This window comes from Marmota monax, unplaced genomic scaffold, assembly GCF_021218885.2.
Source record: "Marmota monax isolate L192 unplaced genomic scaffold, Marmota_monax_Labrador192_F-V1.1 WCK01_AAM20220418_F8-fsc00002, whole genome shotgun sequence".
In the NCBI taxonomy this organism is placed as follows: domain Eukaryota; kingdom Metazoa; phylum Chordata; class Mammalia; order Rodentia; family Sciuridae; genus Marmota; species Marmota monax.
The window spans coordinates 17,130,788-17,154,118 of record NW_026693571.1 but is presented as its reverse complement, the minus strand read 5'-3'; the positions used below and the strand labels follow the sequence as shown (position 1 = coordinate 17,154,118).

Genomic DNA, 23,331 nt, shown 5'->3' with positions numbered 1-23,331 from the left:
TGATCTCCATTTTCTGGTATTTGACAAAATTAGTACTGAATGACTGATTAACAGATTAAAAAGAAGTCCACATTTCAGTAAAATCAATGACATTGACATTTTTGACTACTAACCTCACAGAATAATTCATGACTGAGTATATGCAAGCAGGCAAATGATTGTCTTAGAACAGGCTCTGTTTAGAATATTGTTGAGTTTATTCATCTCATGATCAATCAATGCTTTTTGCTTGTTAAGTAGAGAGGAAGAAGGGAGGGTAGTGCATATTAATTAAAGCATCAGAGAATCTGTAACTAATCTATACCTAGGTATACACTATCACCCCCAAACCAAAATGTTTCCATCAAGAAAAATAATAAATCCTAGAGTTCCCCAGAAAGCTGAGCCTGAGACCAAAAATAAATGTACAGTCAGTTTTTAAAGGAACATGAACCTAGGGGAAGGGAGAGAGGAACTAAAAGAGTAAGACCAGAGCAGGTTAGAAGAGGAAAGCATTTATTTGCTATCTCCACTCATCCCTGGGTTAAGAGCTGTTCATGGGATGCATCTGCACTTGTAGCTCAAGCATCTGACAGTGCCAGGTGGGATTCTGAAACATACATTGGTACCAGAATAGCACCTGACAGAAAGCAATATGCATGAAAGTGAGGCGGGGTACTGTCTGGCTACACCTGTGTGTAGCTAGTTGCCACAGCAATAGCTGGTGTATACCGGGCCAGAAAAGATGTTGGGAAAGACAGAGCAGATGCCTAGTGCCCACATGGTGACTGCTTGTATTTACAGACCAGTTATGATCATCTCGACTGATATATCATTCTTAAGATACAAAACCTCTATTAAATTTTTGAAAGCATTTTTTTAATGGTTGCCCAACATTTGGGACCCATTTAGTGGCCTTTCTAGCTTTAACTGACACTATTAATGTTTCTCATGTTGACACTGCTATTGTGGTCAACAGGACAAAAAAAATCTCCCTTACTGAGAGAGCTGCCCCTAACACCCAACAGGCATTGTTAGCCTAACCCAACAAAGCTGTAGTGACACATAGGAATCCAGAAGCAGCAAAAGAGAGGCTATTAAGGAATTGAATGTCATGGTAACTTTCTGATTTGACATTCAGTGTTTAGAAATGTGCACTCAGATTGGTCTCGAAGATGAAGATTTTAGAAAGTGATTGCTAAAGGGAAAAAAAGATTATAAGTAATTTGGATTGATAATTTTTCAAAAGTTAAAATATGTACCTGACGCTTGAAATGCTTTTCACCAATGAAAAGGAAAAGATGGGTAATTATCTAGGAAATTAAAAACTTTCTGAAACCCTCAAATGCTCATCTTTTTCCCCTAAATTTTCTGAATAATTACAGTTCATAAGATAAAACTGACAGTGAATGTGTTTCTGAATCTCCTATAAATAGGAGTTCTAGAATAATCACTTTTATTTTTAGGTAGGGACCATTGAAAAATGAGAGGGTAAAGAAAAAATGCTAAAGAAATGGCTTGGGACTAAATACTTTTCCCATTGATTTTGTTCCATATTATTTTACTTTTCCTACCATAGATCACCTATTACACATTAAGAGATGTTGATGTAGATTAAACTAAACAGAAGTACTAAGCAAAATGACCTGCTTTGAAGCAGCCAACTCACGGTACCTACAATGACACAAGAAGTAATGATGTGCAGTAGTTATTTTAACTTTCTTCCAACTTTTCTTTTTGTGAATTTTGCTTTTAACAAAAGCCATTTTGTGTTTTAAGGTTGGTTGAGAATATGGTATCTCCTGAATATTTCTAACTATATTATAGTATTACATTAAGTATTTAATATCCCAAACAGAGAGTAGAGTCAATTCTATTTTGAAATTTTCCCTCCCAATGGTCAGAGTTACAGCAATTTCTTTTTTCAGATTTGTTGTAAAATTATTGTTACCTGAAAGTAGGTGTTCATCTAATATTATTGTGTTTTCTTCTGCCAAGTTTTGAGAACTGACTAGCTTTTGACAATATGCCCTTGTATTTGGTTATCACTTTCATAGCCTTGAATCAAAATAATCCACTCATACCTATGTTACGTAATTCACACCTGTTCATAACTTTTCACAAGGACAAAGTAGTAAGCTCATAAGTCATTGTCATGGGAAGGAATTTAAGGTGAAATGAAAGTAAAAGTGAAATTACATATATACATGCACATGCGCGCGCACACACACGTTTTCATTCATTTATACCTTCATTCATTGTTTGCTGGGCAAACAATCTATAGAAAATATGCACCTTCCTTAAAGGACTTAAAATCTGGTAAAGGAGATAAGACACACAAATAACTGATGAAATTGGAAAATAAGTGCCATAGGAGAGTTAAAAATATAGGCATCAAGAAGGAGAGCAAATAGATGACCTTTCTTATTAATGCTATAATGAGCAGGACTAAGAACTCTTTGGATTCAGAACTAAAGAACATTCAACACCTCTCATCACCTACTACATCCAAAACCAAGGGTGTCCCAACTACCCACCAGGTAAGTTTTATTACCAAAAAAAAACAACTTGAATATCTTATCTGCATTTCAAGGTCAACATGTCAAAAACCAAAATCACTCTTCCACCAAACCAACTCCCTCCTTTCCCTTCCTTTGCTCCAAAGCCATTTGCCTATTTCTAATATTAAAGTAATGTCATTCTTATGTTTCAGCCTGCTCTATCATTGGCAGTAAAAATAATAAATTACACATTTTCTATTTCCTTAAACCTCTTACCAGACCTTTCTTTTCATTTCATTGTCATACTCTCAGACTTCCAATGACAAACTAATTTCTTTACCTTTTATCTCTCTTGACTCCAATAGTCTAGACAAATATTTTGCTGATAGATTGAGCTTCCTAATTTTTATTTCCAATCATACAATTCCCATGCTCAAACACACTTACAAGTTGTAAATTAATCAACTTTATGAATCAATATTTCTTTTTTGATCGTGCTGAGGATTGAACCCAGGGCAGCACACATGCTAAGCATGCTCTACCACTGAGCTATACTCCCAGCAATATGAATCAATATTTATCTTCCTGGTATTCCTGCTGCTATCTTTCCAAACTTATTTCTTAATACTCAGGAAATCCTTAACTCTGCCCAACGCGTGGCCTCCCTATATTTTCAGACTAGAATACTATGATGTTTCAATGTTCATATTCAACAAAATCTGTTCATAAAAGCTCATAATTTATAGTTTTATATGAAGACTTTTCTGATGATCTTATACCACAAACTAAGCTAGCTGCAAATTTTCCATAATATTCTTTATTCACCTCTTGAGACCTTTACTATAATCAAATTTGGCTTATCTTCTTTCCTTCCCCACTTCTAGGGCAAAGGATGATTTTTATAAATCTAGAGCATTCAGTGTAGAATTTGCTTACAGTATCTTCAATCAATTTTTGTTTCAAGAAATTGAATGTTCAGTCACTAACAAATGAATTTCTCCAAGCAATTAAATCCTCCTTCAGATACCAATAAAGGGGAATCTATTTCTGTCTGAAAATGCTATTTTTTTTTATTCCTGAATTAATGTAAAGTTTAAAAAGAAATGGCATCTGAAGAGTAAATACATATTGTTTCCAGGACCTTCTTTTGCTTAGAATCATCCTTCCTTTAACTTCTCAGTCCTGATAGTCAAAAGCTCATCAATCTAGACTTGAAAGCTCAAAGGAGCTTAAATGCCACTGTAGGGGTCTGTTCAGTTTTAAGTACAATTTAGAGAACTTTAGGAAAGAATGACAGTTTCCTTTCAGGAAACTCCTATATATATTTTTCAAAAGAAAAGCTTTCCAAATTGGACATTGTAAAATAGTATACCACCAACCAAGTAATAAAAGTCACTCATGCCATGTAGAAAGAGTCCTTGGATTTTGACAACACAAAAGCCTGTATTGTATTTATTAAAATCTGAGACTGACAAAAACATTAGAAAGGAAATGTGATCAATTTCTCTAAAAGATTATGATTTAGAAATAAATAACTATGCAAAAAGCAAGGATCTGCTTGACAACTTGTGAATGTTAGGCAGATGAAATGTCTCCTGCACCTTAGAATGTGTTAATCATCCTAAGTTTGGGGAACATGTGAAGCTCTGGAATCAGTGTGTTCCTGGCACAGGGAGTAAAGGAAAGAACTTACTAGATCAGCCTAGGAAATGCTTCACTTCCTGTGCCCGACCTGTGAAGGAAACAAAGCAGGCCAAGCCAGGTGCAGCAAAGACTTAAGTGCCCATGGGAAAAGCTCTTTCAGTTCCCTCTAGGCACCACATGGATAGTGGATGTCTGCTCCTATGCTGTAACTTCCTTTTCTCTGATAAATGAGGCAGTTTTGTTGTTGTTTTGCTTTGTTTTTAGATGTCACAGACACTGGCCTTTAGTTAATAAGTGGGCTTATCGGCAGAAATGGAGAGAGAGAATCATTGTTTAAGTTTTGTGTGTGCACAAATGGGAAACCATCTTCCTTGGGTTAACAGTTCATTAGCAAGATGATACTGTTTAAAAAAGGTTGTGCTCATTACCAGGGAGCTCAAGGAGGCTGGCGCTTTACCAAAGCCAACGTAATAGGAAGAATCTGCCAGACCATTCTGCGATGTCCTTCACCTTCATATCTTCCTTATTGACAAGTTTTGGAAGCTAATTCTATTGATCCTACTCCACTTTGTTTTCAAAGGACGTGTAATCCATTCTGAGTTTAATAATGCTGGCAAAATGCTGTACTTGCTGATGCTTGCAGACCTGGACCTGCCAGCAGCCTAACACAGACTTTCGGAATTTATATTAACCTGGCATGTACTTGTGAGCCATGCTTTTTATGGCATTGAGATTCTTATCAGTCTTTCTCACGCGGATTGACTTTACTCATCCACTAGCGCATTGATTTCTGTGACAGCTGATATACATTCTTTATTTTTAAAAGTCAGATTCTTAATAACTCTTCTAAGTTAAAATTTCTGCCTTTGATACCTATTGCAACCTAACTCTGGAAATTCCAAATTGCATGGGAAACAAGCTATGTGATTCTGCAATGTTGTGGAATTTGTCTTAACTTTTTACATAGATATTTTGAAAAATTATTGACAAAATGTTGCTCAAAAATGATTGATAAGATGTTGCTTATTTTTTCCCTACATTATACTTATACATCAGAATTTTGTAGGCAACAAACTTTTGAAAAGAGCCCAGACAAAATAAAATTAGAACTGAGTTTTTGGATATTTTCCCCCTAGGATTTCTCAGGATCAGAATCAATCTTTACAACTATGTTCTTTTATGATAGTTTGGTTTTCACACTTATTAAGTCTGTCTTGTATTAGAATCACTTGTTTATTTCTCCCAATGGTACATTTACCTCCATAGGCAAGGGCATCTTACTCATTTTTATATTCCTTTCACTGCCAAATATAGGATAGGAGCTTAATAAATATTGATTACATTTAATTAGAATTACAATGAATTAATCAGGGAAGGTTAAGAGTCAAACATAATCATTTCTTGCCACTGTTCATTAATATAGTCAGGGATTATGTAGATACATATATATCCTTTATAGGAGTTTCTTAACTTGCAGTCAAGCAACAGGGATTTTGTGTTTACATATTCTTAAAATGTTATGCAAAATATGTGCATATGTTTTGATGCATGTAGATTTTTGTAACAAAACTCTATAATCTTTAACTAAATGAGTCTCCCTGTCTCATCCCAACAGTTTAAGATATTAAGATTCCTTTCTTTAGGCAGCTGTACCCAACTTCTCAATAGATCAGAGCTGATAGACAGTTGGAACTAATATAGGGGAGCATCTGTGATGCAACATTTCCAGTTACCAATCTTTCAGCCATTCATAACAATCTTATTGCTTCTGGACTTATGTCTAAAAGGAATACATATTTGAGAAGTGGTGCATGTTAGCCAGCATTCTATCCCCAGATTTTTCTTCTGTATATTTCTAGTGCCTTTACGATTTCATCAAACACTTCAAGTCTATGGCATCAGCAAGTGTTTCCCTTCAGTGAAAGCAAATGTTCTCTCTATGGCACTGTCTCCATGCAATGGAAGTCAATGTCCACACGCTCAATTCAGCAAAAGAATCGCTGTATCAAAATTTCAGGAAAAGCTCCCTGAAGGTAAACTAAGGCTAAGAGCTCATTCATAGTTATTTCTCATCCACACCATCAGAAGAATAACAAATTGGTACCTGGGGTGATTTCACAGCTGCAAAGACTGAACAGAAGAAAGAGAGTGGTCACTTGAAGCAGTTGCATGGTGCCTGTGGATCCTCACAGTGGCTTCTCTCTTCAGAGTAAGGCAGGGAAAATTTCCTCCCAGCCTGGCAGGGCCTTATTAGCAAATGGAAAAGGTGTGCTGAATGTGAGCAGCCACTGCTCATTCCTACTTATTTTGGGGGCTCTGATAAGGAACGGGAGGAAATACACACACTCCCTTTGGGAGTTCAGCAGAGAGGAGATTTATTGTTTCAGTCCCTTACAGGAACTCTTTTTTTTCCCCTCTCTCTCTTCCTTTGGCAGCCACTTGTGTTTTTGTTACTACATTATTTTGTTCTTCTTCAACTAAAAGGTCAGGATGGGTTTTGAACAGAAACAGATTCTTCTTGAGAATGGATCAGAGAGCTTTCTAACTTTTGTTTTGAAAGTACATTTTGGAGTGGTTATAAAGGGACCTCATTAAGCGGCTACTCAGGGTGAATAAAAAAGCTTTAACTTCCCCAGGGCTAGACATCAGAGCAAAATCCAGCGGGAATCACATTTTGTCTTCTCTTTTCTACCTGAAAGTCAGACTAGTAGAAGACTACCTTATGGGGGAGATAAGTGCAAAATCTTATCGCATAGATCATAATCTGCCCTTGAGTAAGCAAGGAGACTTCTTTAGACTGCCCAGAGAGGTTTTACAAGCTATTTAAATTATTTAAGCAAGATGAGTGTGGGTGTTCACTGTTTTTATTGCTGGGCTTTGATGAAGAGCAAGGAAAAAATACTTATAATACTTTGTGGGTAGAGGGGATGGCATTAGAATGGCATTGGGTGGAATGCCATCACTGCAGACCAGTGAGGCTGGGAGTGATGAATTCTTCCGGACAAGAATGCCAACCAGGCAGGATGACCTATATAGCAGGAATCTCTTTCATGTCGGTGATGACCGACTGAAACATGGTGATAACTCTGCCTCTACTCTGGATGCAACTCTGATGTGTGACAATAACTTCCTCATCCACAGACTTCACATCTAATCTCAGCCAATCACCCTTTAATAGACCTTAGACTTGTGATCTACTGGACAGGAGTGTAGATTGATCTACCCTGAAAAGAAACTATTCAAAACTTATACCTTTACCTGTTTATAAGGAAGTAACACATCTCATTGCTGAACCATGCTGGAAAGGACTCCGATTCCACCCAAGAGCAATTGTGGCTCAAAACCCCTGAATACACTAGCTTGTTTCATCCTAAGTTATGCCACGTCTCAGAAGGGCTGGGTTTCTATTGTGGACTTTAAGGGAGACTTGATTACACCCTCTATTCTTATTGATTTTATAAAACAGAACACCTTTGGGATTATAATTTTGTCTGGCACATCCTGGAGAATATAATGATATCAATGTATATGAATAGCTGTCACATGTACTTTCCAGAAATAAATTGGGGTGTGGTTGTGTGAATGCACATTAACTCACTTCCTGCTCCCTGCTGTACTCTAACTCTGGAGTTCACAGCACACAGGGTCACCACTGATGCTGGTCACGATCATTTCTAGGGTATCCAAAGGCACTTGGATTTCTTATTCCTGAGTGCTGTGTGAAACCCATTCCAAGAATGCTTAATTGTAGATATTTAGGCTATTTAAACAAAAACAAAAACAACAAACCAACAAACATATAAAGGACTTGTAGAGGAAAGAAGAAAGAGAGAGAAACAAAAACTAAGAAAATGCATTTTAAAGTGGCTAAGCAGAAAAAAAATATAGGCGTAATAAAAAGTGGTCAGTTTTGCCTCACTAGATCAGAAAGCACTTTTTTAAGGTAAAAGAATCAATGAAAACAGTAGTGGTTACAGAAGAGACAGATCAATGGCACACAATAGAAAGTATAGACACAAAAATATGTGTTATTGATATGTGTGTATATATATATAGAATATATATATGGAAAGAGAGATGAATGTGTGGGCTTGCTTATATGTATGCATATGCGTAGAGACTAGATATAGGTGCATTTATTATTTTTGATATAATGAATAGGGTGCATATTTAGTAAGTGAATTAGGGCATATATTTAGTAAGTAAACATTCACACATTCACCTATTTCACCTATTGAGAAACAGATATTCACATTTAGAGATAGTCTGCCTTGTTAGAAACAGGTATATTAGACTTTCAACTTTTATTAGAAATTTGTCCCATTTTCCACTTCAAGGTACTTTCAGGATCATGTAATTTCCTTGGTGGGGATAGAACCTAATAGTTTATCCTGTTACTTGCATATTAAGATGAGAATTGGGTGATCTTCTGAGGGTGTTGGGAACAGAGCTGAAATGAAATAGATACTGAGAAACCCATGGTACAAGAAATATTAAGTCCCCTGCCTACAAAGCCAAAATGGAAATGAGCCTCAACAGTGGAAGGGCCCAGTCATGTGGCCAAGCCTATCTTAGATATCTTCTGCACATAATGCCAGGGCCAGTGCTAGTTCATTATTGCCCCAAAAGGAAAGAAGACATCATGACAAGCTGGTTATTAAGCTTCCAAAGAGTCTGTCCCTCACATTCTCAATTGTCTATCCCAATTTAACTTCTCGGCCTATAAAGAGAGTTCTCTCACTTCACAATGACTCTCTAAATTTGTGTAAGTCCCTTGATTCAAGAAGACATGCAAATGGAGGGATCCTACTGGCACAATATCTCAGAAATGAGAAATATTTATTTCAGAAAAATAATTTTTTAAATAACAAGTAATAATTGTACATATTTATAGGGCATGATAAGATGGTTCAATACATGTATTTGTTCTGTAATGATCAACTTTGGGTAATTAACACATCAGTCACATTTATAATTTTTTTGTGGTGAAAACATTCTTCTATTTGAATTTATTTCCTTTGTAAGTATCTTCTATTTTTCTATTAAAATTATTAATGGGTGTTAATTGTACAAACTGGTGAGATCATGTCCTCCCTCCCTTCTATCCTCTTTGCCTTCCCCTCATTCCCCTTCCCCTCCTTGCTCTATCCCCTTCCATCTTTTCTTTACTGGTTTAGATTCCACATATGTGAGAAAACATGCTATACTTGTCTTTCTGTGTATGCTTATTTTACTTAACATCATGTCCTCTGGTTCTATCCATTTTCCTGAAAATAGCATGATTTCATTCTTATTTATGGCTAATATTCCATTGCGTATAATACCATAATTTCTTTATTTATTCATCTGATGACAGGCACCCAAGCAGATTCCATATTGTGACTATTGTGAGTAGTGCCACGGTAAACATGGACACACAAGTGTCTCTTTTGTGTGCTGACCTCACTTCCTTTGGATAAATACCCAGATGTGGATAGCTCTGTCATGTGTATGGTACTAATTTTTGGGGTTTTTTTTTTTTTTTTTTGTCTGTTTGTTTGTTTTTGGTACTGGGAATTGAACCTAGGGACACCTAACCACTGATCCATGTCTCCGGCCCTTTTTTGTATTTTATTTAGAGACAGGGTCTCACTGAATTGCTAAATGGGTCCCCAAGTTGCTGAGGCTGGCTTTGAACTCACAATCTTCCTGCCTCAGCCTTCTGAGTCACTAGGATTACAGATGTGCACCACCGTGACTGGCCTTTTTTTAGGTTTGTGAGGAAACTTCCATACTGTTTTTCATGGTGGCTATATATTCTCACTAACACTGTATGATGGTTCCTTTTACTCACATCACTGAGGATATTTTTAAATTTTTTTAATAATAGCCATTCTAACTGGCGTAAATTGGATAAAGATATTGAGTACTTTCCATATATTCATTGGCCATTTGCACTTCCTATTTTGAGAGGTGTTGGTTCAGATTATTTGCCAAATTTTGACTGGAATACTTTTGATGTTATGCTTTTTTGAGTTCTTTATATATTCTGGATATTAATCCTCTGTCAGATGAATAGCTGGGCAAAGATTTTCTTCTATTCTGTAGATTGTCTCTTCTCTCTGATGATTGTTTCCTTTGCTGTGCAGAAATTTTTAGCTTGATAAAAAGCTTTTTAGCTTGTCAATTCTTGCTTTGGTTTCCCCAGCTTCTAGAGTCTTATTCAGAAAATAGCTGCCTTGGCCAACATCTTGATGTTTCCACTATGTTTTCTCTGGTAGTTTCAAAGTTTCAGGTCTTAAATTGAGGTTTGGTACATTTTGAGTTGATTTTGTGCAGGGTGAGAGACAAGGTTCTCATTTCAATCTTCTACAGGTGGATGTCCAATTTTCCCAGCACCATTTGCTGAAGAGGCTATCTTTTCTCCAAGGTATGTTTTTGACACCTTTGTCGAGAATCAGTTGGCTGTAGATGTTCAGGTACGTTTCTGAGTGCTTTATTCTATTCAATGATATGCGTGTCTAATTTCTTGCCAATACCATTCTGTTTTTGTTACTACAGCTCTGTCATATATTTTGAAATCAGATAGCATAACATCCCCTGCACTTCCTTTGGATAAATACCCAGACGTGGGAGAGCTCTGTCATATGGCGTGGTAGTTATTTTTTGTTTGTTTGTCTGATCCTGAGCTCTTTATTTTGCTCAGGATCATTGGGTCTTTTGTGCTTCCATACAAATTTTAGGATTGCTTTTTATGATTCATTGAAGAATGTCATTTGTATTTTATGGGGATTGCTCTGGATCTCTAGATTGTTTTGGTAGTTTAGTCATCTCAAAAATATGTATTTTTCACAATCTAGGAATGTGGTGGTCTTTCTATCTTCTAGAGGTCTTCTTCAGTTTTTTTCTTTAGTATTACATAATTTTTATTATAGAGGTCTTCCAGTCTTTGCCCTTCTGTTTCATAGCCACGATTTAGATTCTGCCAGCTTTGTCCCAATATCTGGGTGAACTTAGAATCCCAGGAACTTAGCCGGGTTCTCACAGTCAGCATAGATTTTCAGTGATCCAGTGGTTGCATAGAGAGGGGAGCAGTCAAAGCCAGTCTTCATGAATGTATAGATATCCTCATTTCATGAGAGCAAGGAGTGCTGGCTTTGCCACTTTCTCTCTGTGAATGAGGGGAAGTTAATAAAATTCTCCAATTCTTAGTTTTTCTTTTTTTTTTTTTTCATGGAACTTGCTCATCAGTTTTGCATTTCTCTAATGAATACCTGATACCAACTATTATTTAGATGGAAATGATGGATTAATTAATCTCTCCCGTGGGCCACATCATGGCAGATAGTGTTGGTGGGGGCATGTGCCAGGAGCAGAGACAAAAAAATACAGGCAGGGCCAGGTTTGCTTCTTTTTATAACAATCCTCTCCCAAAGAGGTTGCTTGAGAATTACCAAGCTGTGGAACCTAATCTACTTTATACCCTCAATGACCTAATGAACTCTTACTAGACTCCACCTCTTAAAGGTTCCCTCACACTTCCCAATCCCACTACCCTGCAGAGAAAGCCTTCAATCACAGTGGGCCCTTCCATAAAAGTGCCATTGGAATAATACATGAGATTCATGTATGCAAATTACCTGAAGCAATTGATGCTCCTTATATTCCAGTTCTGTTACATGACAATAGAATAGAAATAACTTTTTCTCTGAGTCTTACTTTACTCATCTCTAAAATGGTAATGATAATTCTTAGTTCTTCAACTTAGTTCTTCAATTCAAGCTCATGTTATATTAAACATTGAAGATGACTTAAAGGGAAGGATTCTAAATGTATCATTTCTGTGTAAAAATAAGATACTTTGTTTCAAGTTTTCCTAAAATTTGTGAATTGTTTCATAAAGTAAGATGAATAGTTTTAGGAATAGGATGTTAGTAATTAAGAACATGGCCATTATAAAATTGTTCACCTTACCAAAATGCAAACAATTTTAGCAAAGTACAAATGGTTTTCTCACCAAACTTCTCACAATAAATCATTTCTATTTCATCACCTAATTGAATTGTTTACTAATGTTTTCAACTTCATTAAACAAGCACTGGCTTAATATTTTCCCAACCCATATATATAATTAAACATAAAAATATCTTGGATGAACAACAAAGCTGGAGCCCAATCTCACCCATCCTTCCAAATTCAGCCTTTGGTCTGAGGAAATGACATAGTAATGGCTTTCACAAGCAAATTGCATTTTCTGAGCACATTTCCAATCATAAAATCCAAATTTCCTGTCTTATGAGGTTTTGGATCCTGATATCCTGGACTGGCAGTATTGCCCACATTTGTCCTCAAATGTAAGCATCAGAATCATCCATGGAGCTTTTAAAAAACTCCCATATATAAATGTGTGTGTGTGTGTGGGGGGGATTCATTGGTGTGTGGGATGGTCACAGAAGTTAATAATTACAAGCTTGAATCATTATGAAAATGATTTTTTAATGGATGTTTGCTACCATTTAAAAGGAAGCAGCTGCATTTCCTGGTCCTCACTGTCAGCATCCACCCAGGAAAGTTTCACTTTAAAATACAATAAATGCTTCTAATTGACTAGTACCCAGCCATCTTAATATCAGCATATTCAAAGTTTAAAAAGCAGCAACAACAATATCTCAAAACACACTTTTACAAAAATTTTACCACTTCAAATTAAAATAAAAATTCCATTTATATGGTCAAATCCATAACTAATTAAATCTAGCTTGATCTTTTCAAGGGGCAATTAGACTGTACTTGGGGAGGCATAACTAGTTTTTACGATTTTGAATACTTAAATTCTAAAACCTTAAATTCTAAACATTTCATTTGGCCTTTGATAATCACTTATTAATCTCCTGTTGCATTCGACCTGATTTATGGAACCAGGAGTATACTTTCAATTATTGAAGAAATAATAATTTGATAAGTGGTTTTAGATGTTTTCCCCTTGTATTTGATGTTTTGTGAAAACTTGTCTAAGACACAGTGAGCAAGATATTATTAGAAAAGTTCCCTATCCAATTATTTAATTATGCTATGTTTGTTTTCAGGCTGTCCAAATAGTCTTCTAATTAAAAATTTGCACCTAAATAGAATTCTCCTCTGAGAAAAATAATATGCTGACCCACAGGCCAGTTGGTGTCTCGGCACCTTAGGAGTAATTATGCTATGTTCAAATTAATAAGTCAATATTTGTGTTTCTATACAACTGGTCTTTTGAATATGATGAGTTTAGTTTAATTCTCCAGGTCTGATAAGTTTACATTTCTGAGCATATTAAACTAAAAGCCAGACCCTAATCCATCATGACCCAACCAAAATGATATCTCTATATTTATTTATGTTGTTCCTGTCACAGAACTTTCTAATTTCATTATAAACTGCACTATATATAACATATTGCTTTTTTTTCTTCATTTTTATCCCCAAGTTACTCTTTTAAATGTCAAGGATAGCGATCTAAGCCTGGACTCTGAGTGGAATATTTCTTAAATATTTATTTCCTGTTTTAATCAAGCATAATGATTGCTCAATTATAATTTCTTTTTAGTTTTTTTCTTTATGTGTCATTCCATCAAATCTCTAATTTGTTAAAACTTTTGTTTCTAAAGAATGATAACTTTTGCTTTATGCTCCTATTAACATCTACAAATATTATTAGGGTCTATGCAATGGGCATGTCATCTTGTACATTATAATCAAGATACTTTATCCACCAATTTCTATTTGCAATCTCCTCTTTCTCTGCTTTCAGGATACAATTGTCGAAACCCATAGTTGAAGCAGATCTTGAACTAAAGAGCAGTGAATATTTAAGAAATTAGTTTTCTAGTGAGGTCAAGCCCAGCAGCCCAGATCCACCCACAATGGCCTCTATGGGGCCCAGGCACACAGCAGACCTGGTCCACCCATTCCCCAGCAGGGAAGACACTGCCAGAGCCTAGCCTTTGGCACAGGATCACCCATTCTGACCAGCAGGCTACCAAGGGAGGTCAAGCTGAATGGCCCAGATCCACCCAGTCCAACTTAAGCAGGACCCTGATCCAGGATGCAGTAGCATTCATTGAGGGACACCAGCAGGGTCTGGAAGCCCAACATCAAGGTGAGGTACAATCTGCATGGGTACTACAAGAATATATGGAAGAAACTAATATCTCAGATCCACACTGCAAGAAAGGAAGACACATAGACAGCATGAAAAAACAAGGAATGAAAGTGCCCCAAACAAACCAGGACACTATAATAATGGAACCCATGGACAGTGAAGTTGATAAAATGTCAGAGAAGAAGTTCAGAAAGCTCATGATTAAAGTGATCTGTGAATTAAAGAATGACCTAAATGAGCAAATACAAGCAAAAGACCAATCACTTCAACAATGAGATAAGAGAGCAAATATAAGTAGCAAAAGATAACTTCAAGAAAGAGAGAGAGAGATTCTGGAAAAATAAAAAGCAGACATCCTTGAAATGAAGGATACAATGAATCAAATAAAAAAAAAAAACTCAACAGAAAGCATAACCAACAAACTAGATCACTTGGAAGAAAGAACATCAGATAATGAAGACAAAGTATACAATCTGGAAAATAAAGTTGATCACACAGTGAGGATAGTTAGAAACCATGAACAGAACATCCAAGAATTATGGGATAGCATCAAAAAGACCAAATCTAAGAGTTATTGGGATAGAGGAAGGTACAGAGTTTCAAACCAAAGGAACGCACAATCTCTTCAATGAGATAATATCAGAAAATTTCCCAAGCATGAAGAATAAATTGGAAAACCAAATACAAGGGGCTTACAAGATACCAAATGTACAAAATTACAACAGATCTACACCAAGGCACATTATAATGAAAATGCCTAGCATACAGAATAAGGATAGAATCTTAAAAGCTGCAAGAGAGAGGAATCAGATCACATACAGGGGGACACCAATTCGAATCTCAGCAGATTTTTCAACCCAGACCCTCAAAGCTAGGAGATTGTGGAACAATATATACCAACCTCTGAAAGAAAATGAATCTTATGTCCAGCAAAACTAAGCTTTAGATTTGATGATGAAATAAAAACCTTCCATGATAAACAAAAGTTAAAAGAATTCACAACTAGAAGGCTTGCACTGCAGAACATCCTCAGCAAAATATTCCAAGAAGAGGAAATGAAAAATAATGATGAAAATCAACAGAGGGAGGGGTTACACTAAAGGAAAATCTAATCAGAGGAGAAACCAAGTCATGTTAAATACCAAAAGTAAACAAAAATGGCTGGGAATACAAATCATGTCTCAATAATAACCCTGAATGTTAATGGCCTGAACTCACCAATCAAAAGACATAGACCAGCAAATTGGATTAAAAAAAAACAATATGCCTGCAAGAGACTCATCTCATAGAAAAGGACATTCACAGATTGAAGGTGAAGAGTTTGGAAAAATCATACCACTCACGTGGACTGTGGAAGCAAGCAGGTGTTTCCATCCTCATCTCAAATAAAGTAGCTTTCAAACTAAAGCCAATTAAAAAGGATAAAAAAGGACACTACATACTGCTCAAGGGAACCATACACCAACAAGACTTAACAATTATAAATATATATGCCCCAAACAATGGAGCAGCTATGTTCATCAAACAAACTCTTCTCAAGTTCAAGAGTCAAATAGACCACAACACAATAATTTTGGGTGACTTTAACACACCTCTTTCATCACTAGATAGATCTTCAAAACAAAAGCTGAACAAAGAAACTATAGAACTCAATAATACAATCAATAACTTAGACTTAACTGACATATATAGAATATTCCATCTTTCAGTGAGAGAATATACTTTCTTCTCAGCAGCACATGGATCCTTCTCTAAAATAGATGATATACTATGCCACAAAGCAACTCTTAGCAAATATAAAAAGATACACTGCATTCTATGGATCATAATGGAATGAAATTAGAAATCAATGATAAAATAAGGAATAAAATCTATTCCAACACCTGGAGACCAAATAATATGCTACTGAATGAAAAATGGGTTACAGAAGACATTAAGGAGGAGATTGAAAAATTTTTAGAGGTGAATGAGAACACAGATACAACATATCAAAATCTCTGGGACACTATGAAAGCAGTTCTAAGAGGAAAGTTCATTGCATAGAGTTCATTCCTTAAAAGAATAAAAAGTCAAGAAATAAATGACTTAATACTACATCTCAAAGCCCTAGAAAAAGAACAAATCAACACAAAAAGCAGTAGAAGACAGGAAATAATTAATTAAAATTGGAGCTGAGATCAATGATATTGATACTAAACAAACAATTGAAAAAAATGAGAGAACAAAAAGTTGGTTCTTTGAAAAAATAAATAAAAATAAAATTGACAGACCCTTAGCCACACTGACAAAGAGGAGAGAGAAAACTCAAATCACTAACATACTTAATGAAAAAGTATATATCACAACAGACACTACAGAATTACAGAAGATAATTAGAAATTATCTTGAAAACTTGTACTCCAATAAAAAGAAAATATCAAAGGCATTGGCAAATTTCTAGAGTCATATAATTTGCTTAAATTGAATCAGGATGATATACACAATTTAAACAGATCAATTTCAAGTGATGAAATAGCAGATGCCATCAAAAGTCTACCAACCAAGGGAAGCCCAGGACCAGATGAATACACAGCTGAGTTCTACAAGACCTTTAAAGAAGATCTAATACCAATACTCTCCAATTTATTTCAGGAAATAGAAAAAGAGGCAGCACTTCCAAACTCATTCTATGAGGCCAATATCACTCTGATTCCAAAATCAGGCAAAGACACATAAAAAAACAAAAACAAAAACAAAACAAATAACTTTAGACCAATATATCTAATGAACATAGATGTAAAAATTCTTAATAAAATTCTGGCAAATTGAATACAAAAACATATCAAAAAGATCAAGTACCATGATCAAGTGGGATTCATATCAGAGATACAAGGTTGGTTCAACATATGGAAATCAATAAATGTAATTCATCACATCAATAGACTTAAATATAAGAACCATATGATCATATCAATAGACACACAAAAAGCATTTGACAAAATATAGCACTTTTTATGTTCAAAACACTAGAAAAACTAGGGATAACAGGAACATATCTCAACGTTGTAAAGGCTATCTATGCTAAGCCCCAGACCAACATCAATCTAAATGGAGAAAAATTGAAGGCATTCCCTCTAAAAACTGGAACAAGACAGGGATGTCCTCTTTTACCACTTCTATTTAACATAATTCTTGAAACACTGGCCAGAGTAATTAGACGAAAGAAATTAAAGGGCTACACATAGAAAAGAAGAACTCAAATTGGCACTATTTGCTGATGATATGATTCTATACCTAGAAGACCCTAAAAGTTCTACCAGAAAACTTTTAGAACTAGTAAATGAATGCAGCAAAGTAGCAGGATATAAAATCAACACCCATAAATCAAAGACATTTCTGTATATCAGTGACAAATCCTCAGAAAGGGAAACTAGGAAAATTACCCCATTTTCAAAGCCTAAAGAAAACTTGGGAATCAACTTAATGAAAGAGGTGAAAGATCTATATAATTAAAATTACAGAACCCTAAAGAAAGAAATCAAAGAAGACCTTAGAAGATGGAATGATCTACCTTGCTCTTGGAGAGGCAGAAATAATATTATCAAAATGACCATACTTCCAAAAGCACTATACAGATTTAATGCAATTCCAATCAAAATTCCAAGGACATTCCTTATAGAAATAGAAAAAGCAATCATGAAATTCATCTGGAAAAATAAGAGACCCAGAATAGCTAAAGCAATCCTTAGCAGGAAGAGTGAAGCAGGTGACATCACTATGCCTGAACTTAAACTATACTACAGAGCAATAGTAACAAAAACAGCATGGTATTGGCACCAAAACAGACTGGTAGACCAATGGTACATAATAAAGGACATAGAGACTAATCCAAAAAACTACAATTATCTTATATTAGACAAGGGTGCCAAGAATATGCATTGAAGAAAAGATAGCTTCTTCAACAAATGGTGCTGGGAAAACTGGAAATCCATATGCAACAAAATGAAATTAAACCCTATCTCTCACCATGCACAAAATTCAACTCAAAATGGATCAAGGACTTAAGAATATAACCAGAGACCTTTTATCTAATAGAAGAAAAAGTAGGCCCTAATCTCCATCATGTGGGATTAAGCCCCAACTTCCTTAGTAAGACTCCTGTGATGCAAGAATTAAAATCAAGAATCAATAAATGGGATGGACTCAAACTAAAAAAGTTTCTTCTCATAAAAAAAAAAAAAAACAATCTGTGAGGTGAATAGGGAGCCTACATCTTGGGAATAAATCTTTACCCCTCGCGCATCAGAAACAGCACAAATCTCTAGGGTATATAAAGAACTCAAAAAGCTAGACACCAAAAAAAACAAATTACCCAATCAATAAATGGGCCAAGGACCTGAAGACACACTTCTCAGAAGATGATGTACAATCAATCAACAAATACATAAAAAAAATGTTCATCCTCACTAGCAATTAGAGAAATGCAAATCAAAACCACTCTAAGATTTTATCTCAGTTCAGTCAGAATGGCAGCTATTATGCACACAAACAACAATAAATATTGGCAAGGATTTGGGGAAAAAGATACACTCATACATTGCTGGTGGGACTGCAAATTTGTGCAGCCAATATGGAAAGCAGTATGGAGATTTCTTGGAAAACTGGGAATGGAACCACCATTTGACCCAGTTATCCCTCTCCTTAAAAAGGACTTAAAAATAGCATACTATAGGGTCACAGCCACATCAATGTTTAGAGCAGCACAATTCACAATAGCTGAACTGTGGAAACAACCTAGATGCCCTTCAATAGATAAATGGATTTAAAAAGTGGCATATATGCACAATGGAATATTACTCAGCAATAAAAGAGAATTAAATCATGGCATTTGCAGGTAAATGGTTGGAGTTAGAGAAGATAATGCTCAGTGATGTTAGCCATTCCCAAAAAACCAAATACTGAATGTTTTCTTTGATATAAGGAGGCTGATTCATAGTGGGATAGGGAGCAGCAGCATGGGAGGAATAGATGAACTCTAGATAGGGCAGAGGGGTTGGAGGGGAAAGGTGGGGGCATGGGGTTATTAATGATGGTGGAATGTGATGATCATTATTATCCAAATACAGGTAGGAAGACACGAATTGGGATATGAAAAATTGACAGAGATATGAAAAATTGTGCTCTATATGTGAAATAAGAATTGTAATGCATTCCACTATCATATATAAATTTTTAAAAAGGAATTAATTTTCTAATATTTTATATTAATTTTCCCCATTAGGTTAGATACAGGGAAATTTAGTGGATTTTTTTTTTTTGTACTGTATTGCTTGCTTGCTTGCTTTTGAGTATGATTTTTGGAGAATAATCTATACTTCCCTAAAAAGAAGCCAAGAATAGAGAAAAATTATAAGGTAGTGATTTAGAAAAATGATCGACAATCATTGAAAAGAGCAAGTTTTATCTAAACCAATTCCTTATTCTAATGTCAATATTAGTGTCTGAAAAACAACTGAAATCAGTACTTTAAAATTTTAAAATGGATCACAACACCATAAATAAAACAAAGAAGCAAACAAAAACCAGGAAAGAACACTTAAATATGAAAAGACAAAGAAGAGACTAAGCCCAGTGTTTATACACCAGGACTGGGTATTGATTCTAACTCAATTAGTTCAATGCTAACCTGAGTAATAGCCATCAAGAGTCAGAGGTTGTCAACCTGAGTTTGGAAATTCTACAGCACAGAGCTTCTGTAAGTGTGGCAGGAGACTGCAAACATAAAGATCACCAGAAGTGCTTATTCCAAAATAAAGTTTATAGGTTAATCTCCAAGGAGTTCAACTAGTCAAAATCTCTACAAATGGGATAAAATCTTGTATTATTGAGAGGTTCGAAACCTAGGTAATTCTTATGTATACTAAAGTTTTGGAAGCACATTTATAGTTTTATTTTCTCATGGATTTTGTTTTGTTTGTTTTTCTTAGGTTTTTCTGAACCTGAACTCTGTAGAACCTGAGACTTGTGAGTGAGAAACTAAGAGCCAAGGCCTTTCCATTTGGTAGTTATCAATTACTTTTTCTGATGATATTTCAATACATATTTGACATTCTAGATCCATCTTGAAAATAAGGGATCCCATCAATATCCCAGATGCCAGGAACCTGTTCCCCACATATCCTTTGTAGCACATCGGTAAGTATGGGAATTTCAGTGAGGAGTGGAGAGAAGGGAATGCTCCTGTTTACTTACATCCTGGCTGAGTGATTTTATTTAATAGAGAAAACAAGGAAGGCCCCAGTAACTGCAGACTCAGCTCTTTCATGAAGCCCAGAGCTGTAGGGCAGTAAAACATGTGCCTTGGAAAGTGTATTCAGAGTTGGACCTGAGGCTAATCCGAGAAATCATTTTACATAATTAAGTTATTTACTTGATGAGTATAATAATTAGATATTTTTGGAAGATAAGGACTATGAAGAAAGCAGCAATATAAATATTGGGAAGATATTATTATAGAAGATGTGAGAAGAACTCATAGCTTACTTAAATTTGTTGTTTTCAATAGACAAGCTCTTATTATGATAGCTATCATTTTGTGCCGAGAAAAAAAAATAACCACCCAAAAGGAATATTAGAGCTGTTCATTATGTTGATTTGCTTCTTGATGGAAATAATGAAAAACAGAGGCACTGGCTATCCCAAGTATAAATTTATTTTCTCTTTGACCTTCCAGGAGATAAAAGATCTAGACAATCAATTATGAGGCTCAGGACTGATGGCCCTTTAAAAAACCAAGTCTCTAGTCTGCCAGAGGCCAGACTTCTTCACCACCTTGGTGGCCTCCCCCAGTCTCATTTTACAAGAAAGAAAAAAAAAATTATGGATTGATGGATGAAACTTCACCAGAGACAGATCTAGGGGTGGAGACAGAATTACCACAAAGCTAATGCAATTTATGCTTCAGAGTCTTTCATTTACAGATGCTCATTCCAAGTTCCTCTGGGCGGGACCAGGCAATGTATTCACTTAGTCATATGTTTTTGTTGTAAATCTTAAAAGAAGATGCTTTAACTGAAGTCAGTTGAGATTACTATCTCTTTCTCCATTGTCTCCCTTCCCCTGCTGAGTAGCATTAGAAAAGTATATTATGGTGATATGGCTAAGGAAAAGTCAGAAAATTTAGTTAGGGCTTGGTGGTGTATATTCATGTGGTAAATGGTCGTTTCTATGTATCTAGTTATGGCTGCTTGGGGCACTAGTGCTTTCAGGAGCATGTCTACCTCCTTGCTGCATGGATTAGGGTTGTGTTGGGCATGATTATGATAATGATGTGTTTTATGACTCCTGGTACAAAAATTTTGTGAGTTGAGGAAGTGAAACAATGTCTGAAATGTAAGGACTCATGTATTAGGGTTCTATAAAGGAACAGACTCAACAGGAAGTATGATTATAAAGGGGGATTTATTAGATTGGTTTATGTGACCAGAGACTGGATAGTCCACAAAAGCTGTCTACAGGCTGGAGAGCTAGAGGAACCAGTACCTGCGCAGTCCAAGAGGCTGAAGCCTCAGAACAAGAGGGATCAAGAGTGCCCCTAATCTGATACCCAAGGCTTCTGGAAACTCCCTGGAGAATCCCTGGGGGAGCTTTGGAAGGGTGAAGAAGCAAGAGTCTGATATTCTCAGGAGATCCGAAGCAGCAATCAAGAACCCATTCAAGAAGAATAGAGCTTACATCTGCTGCTGCTTCCTTGTTCTTCCAATTTTTATTCCATCAAAGCCATCATCCTATTGTATGGTGCTGTCCATGCTTAGGGAGGGTCTCCACTTCAGTTCACTATCCCACATGCCAATCATTCCCAGACACACCCTCAATGACACACCCAGAAGCCTCTTAATCCAATGAAGTTGATAATTCAAATTAACCATTACAACCAGAAGCCAGTTTCTGGGTAATTTCTCTTGTTAGGAGTTGATTTGAAAATTAACCCAGACTTACCCCATTTGTTCAGACACTTCACCCTGGGTGAAATTGTCCACCATTCCACATGAGACCACTCTCATAGAAGTTAACACCTCCACCTTCACCCATTTGCACCTTGACCACAATATCTTTGAACTGTGGAACTAATGCAAGCTTGATTTTCTGAGAATGTATTAAATATGTGATTTCTGAGAATATGTCTATATGACCTTTCTAGCCTGGCAACTTTCCATTTGTATGAAATGTACCTTGTGATTATGATTGCTTCTCCTGCCTGTGCCTTCTTTGTGGTTTTAGGCCTTGTAAGTATATTCCTAACAAAATCAGGTGGAGGGTTGCAGAATTTCTTGGTTCTCTGCACTCTTGGACCCAGATGGAAATAGATCTTCAAAGGACCTGGAGAACAATTTGGGCATTTGGGAATATCAGATGTATCAAGTTATAAGCAGGGCATGTCTTTCCCTTACTCTTTTCTTTCAGGAAAGCATTTAATAAATATTACAAATTCAACACTGTAATGCAATGTCTTTTTTAAACAAATCATAAGAAATAGAATTAATTATTAGAATTAATTAAATAGAATTAATTAATTAAATAGAATTAATCACGTTGCCTATATTACTATATTTGGGTTAGTATTACAAAAACGAGTATGTGTGTTTGTGATGTTGCATGTTTGGACATCACAACTACACGCAATCTAACAGAAAGCATGTTCATCCCAGTTTGAGAAAGCCGAGTATCTTTCTCTTCTTTCTGTAGAAAACGGTTTTACAAAATCTTTGTCAAGTCAGGTGCAGTGTCACACACTGGTAATCTCAGCAGCTTGGGAGACTGAAGCAGGAGAATTACACGTTCAGAGCTAGCCTCAGCAATTTAACAAGGCCCTAAGAAACTTAGTGAGACTCTGTCTCAAAATAAAAAATAAAAAGGGCTGGGGATGTGGCTCAGTGGTTAAGCAATGCTGGGTTCAATCCCTGTTGCCAAAAAAAAAAAAAAATCTTCATCATATGAAGCAGTGATCAAATATTTCAAAGCCCAAACTTGTAGAAAAAAAGTATTATAGAAGATTGTTTATCTTATGACATTTGTAATATTTGTGGGCTTTTAAAATACATATTTGCT

General features: G+C 35.8%; 1 protein-coding gene across 1 annotated transcript in view; it reads right to left on the bottom strand.

Moving 5' to 3' along the window:
* The window catches only part of Emcn (endomucin), a 106,497-nt gene extending 100,044 nt beyond the window's left edge, over window positions 1–6,453 (bottom strand). Inside the window, exon 1 of the mRNA XM_046458944.2 lies at window positions 6,229–6,453. Within this exon, the coding sequence (XP_046314900.1) occupies window positions 6,229–6,295 (67 nt within the window). The 5' untranslated portion in view covers window positions 6,296–6,453. The remainder of the gene's footprint in view (window positions 1–6,228) is intronic.
* Window positions 6,454–23,331: the final 16,878 nt, after the last annotated feature.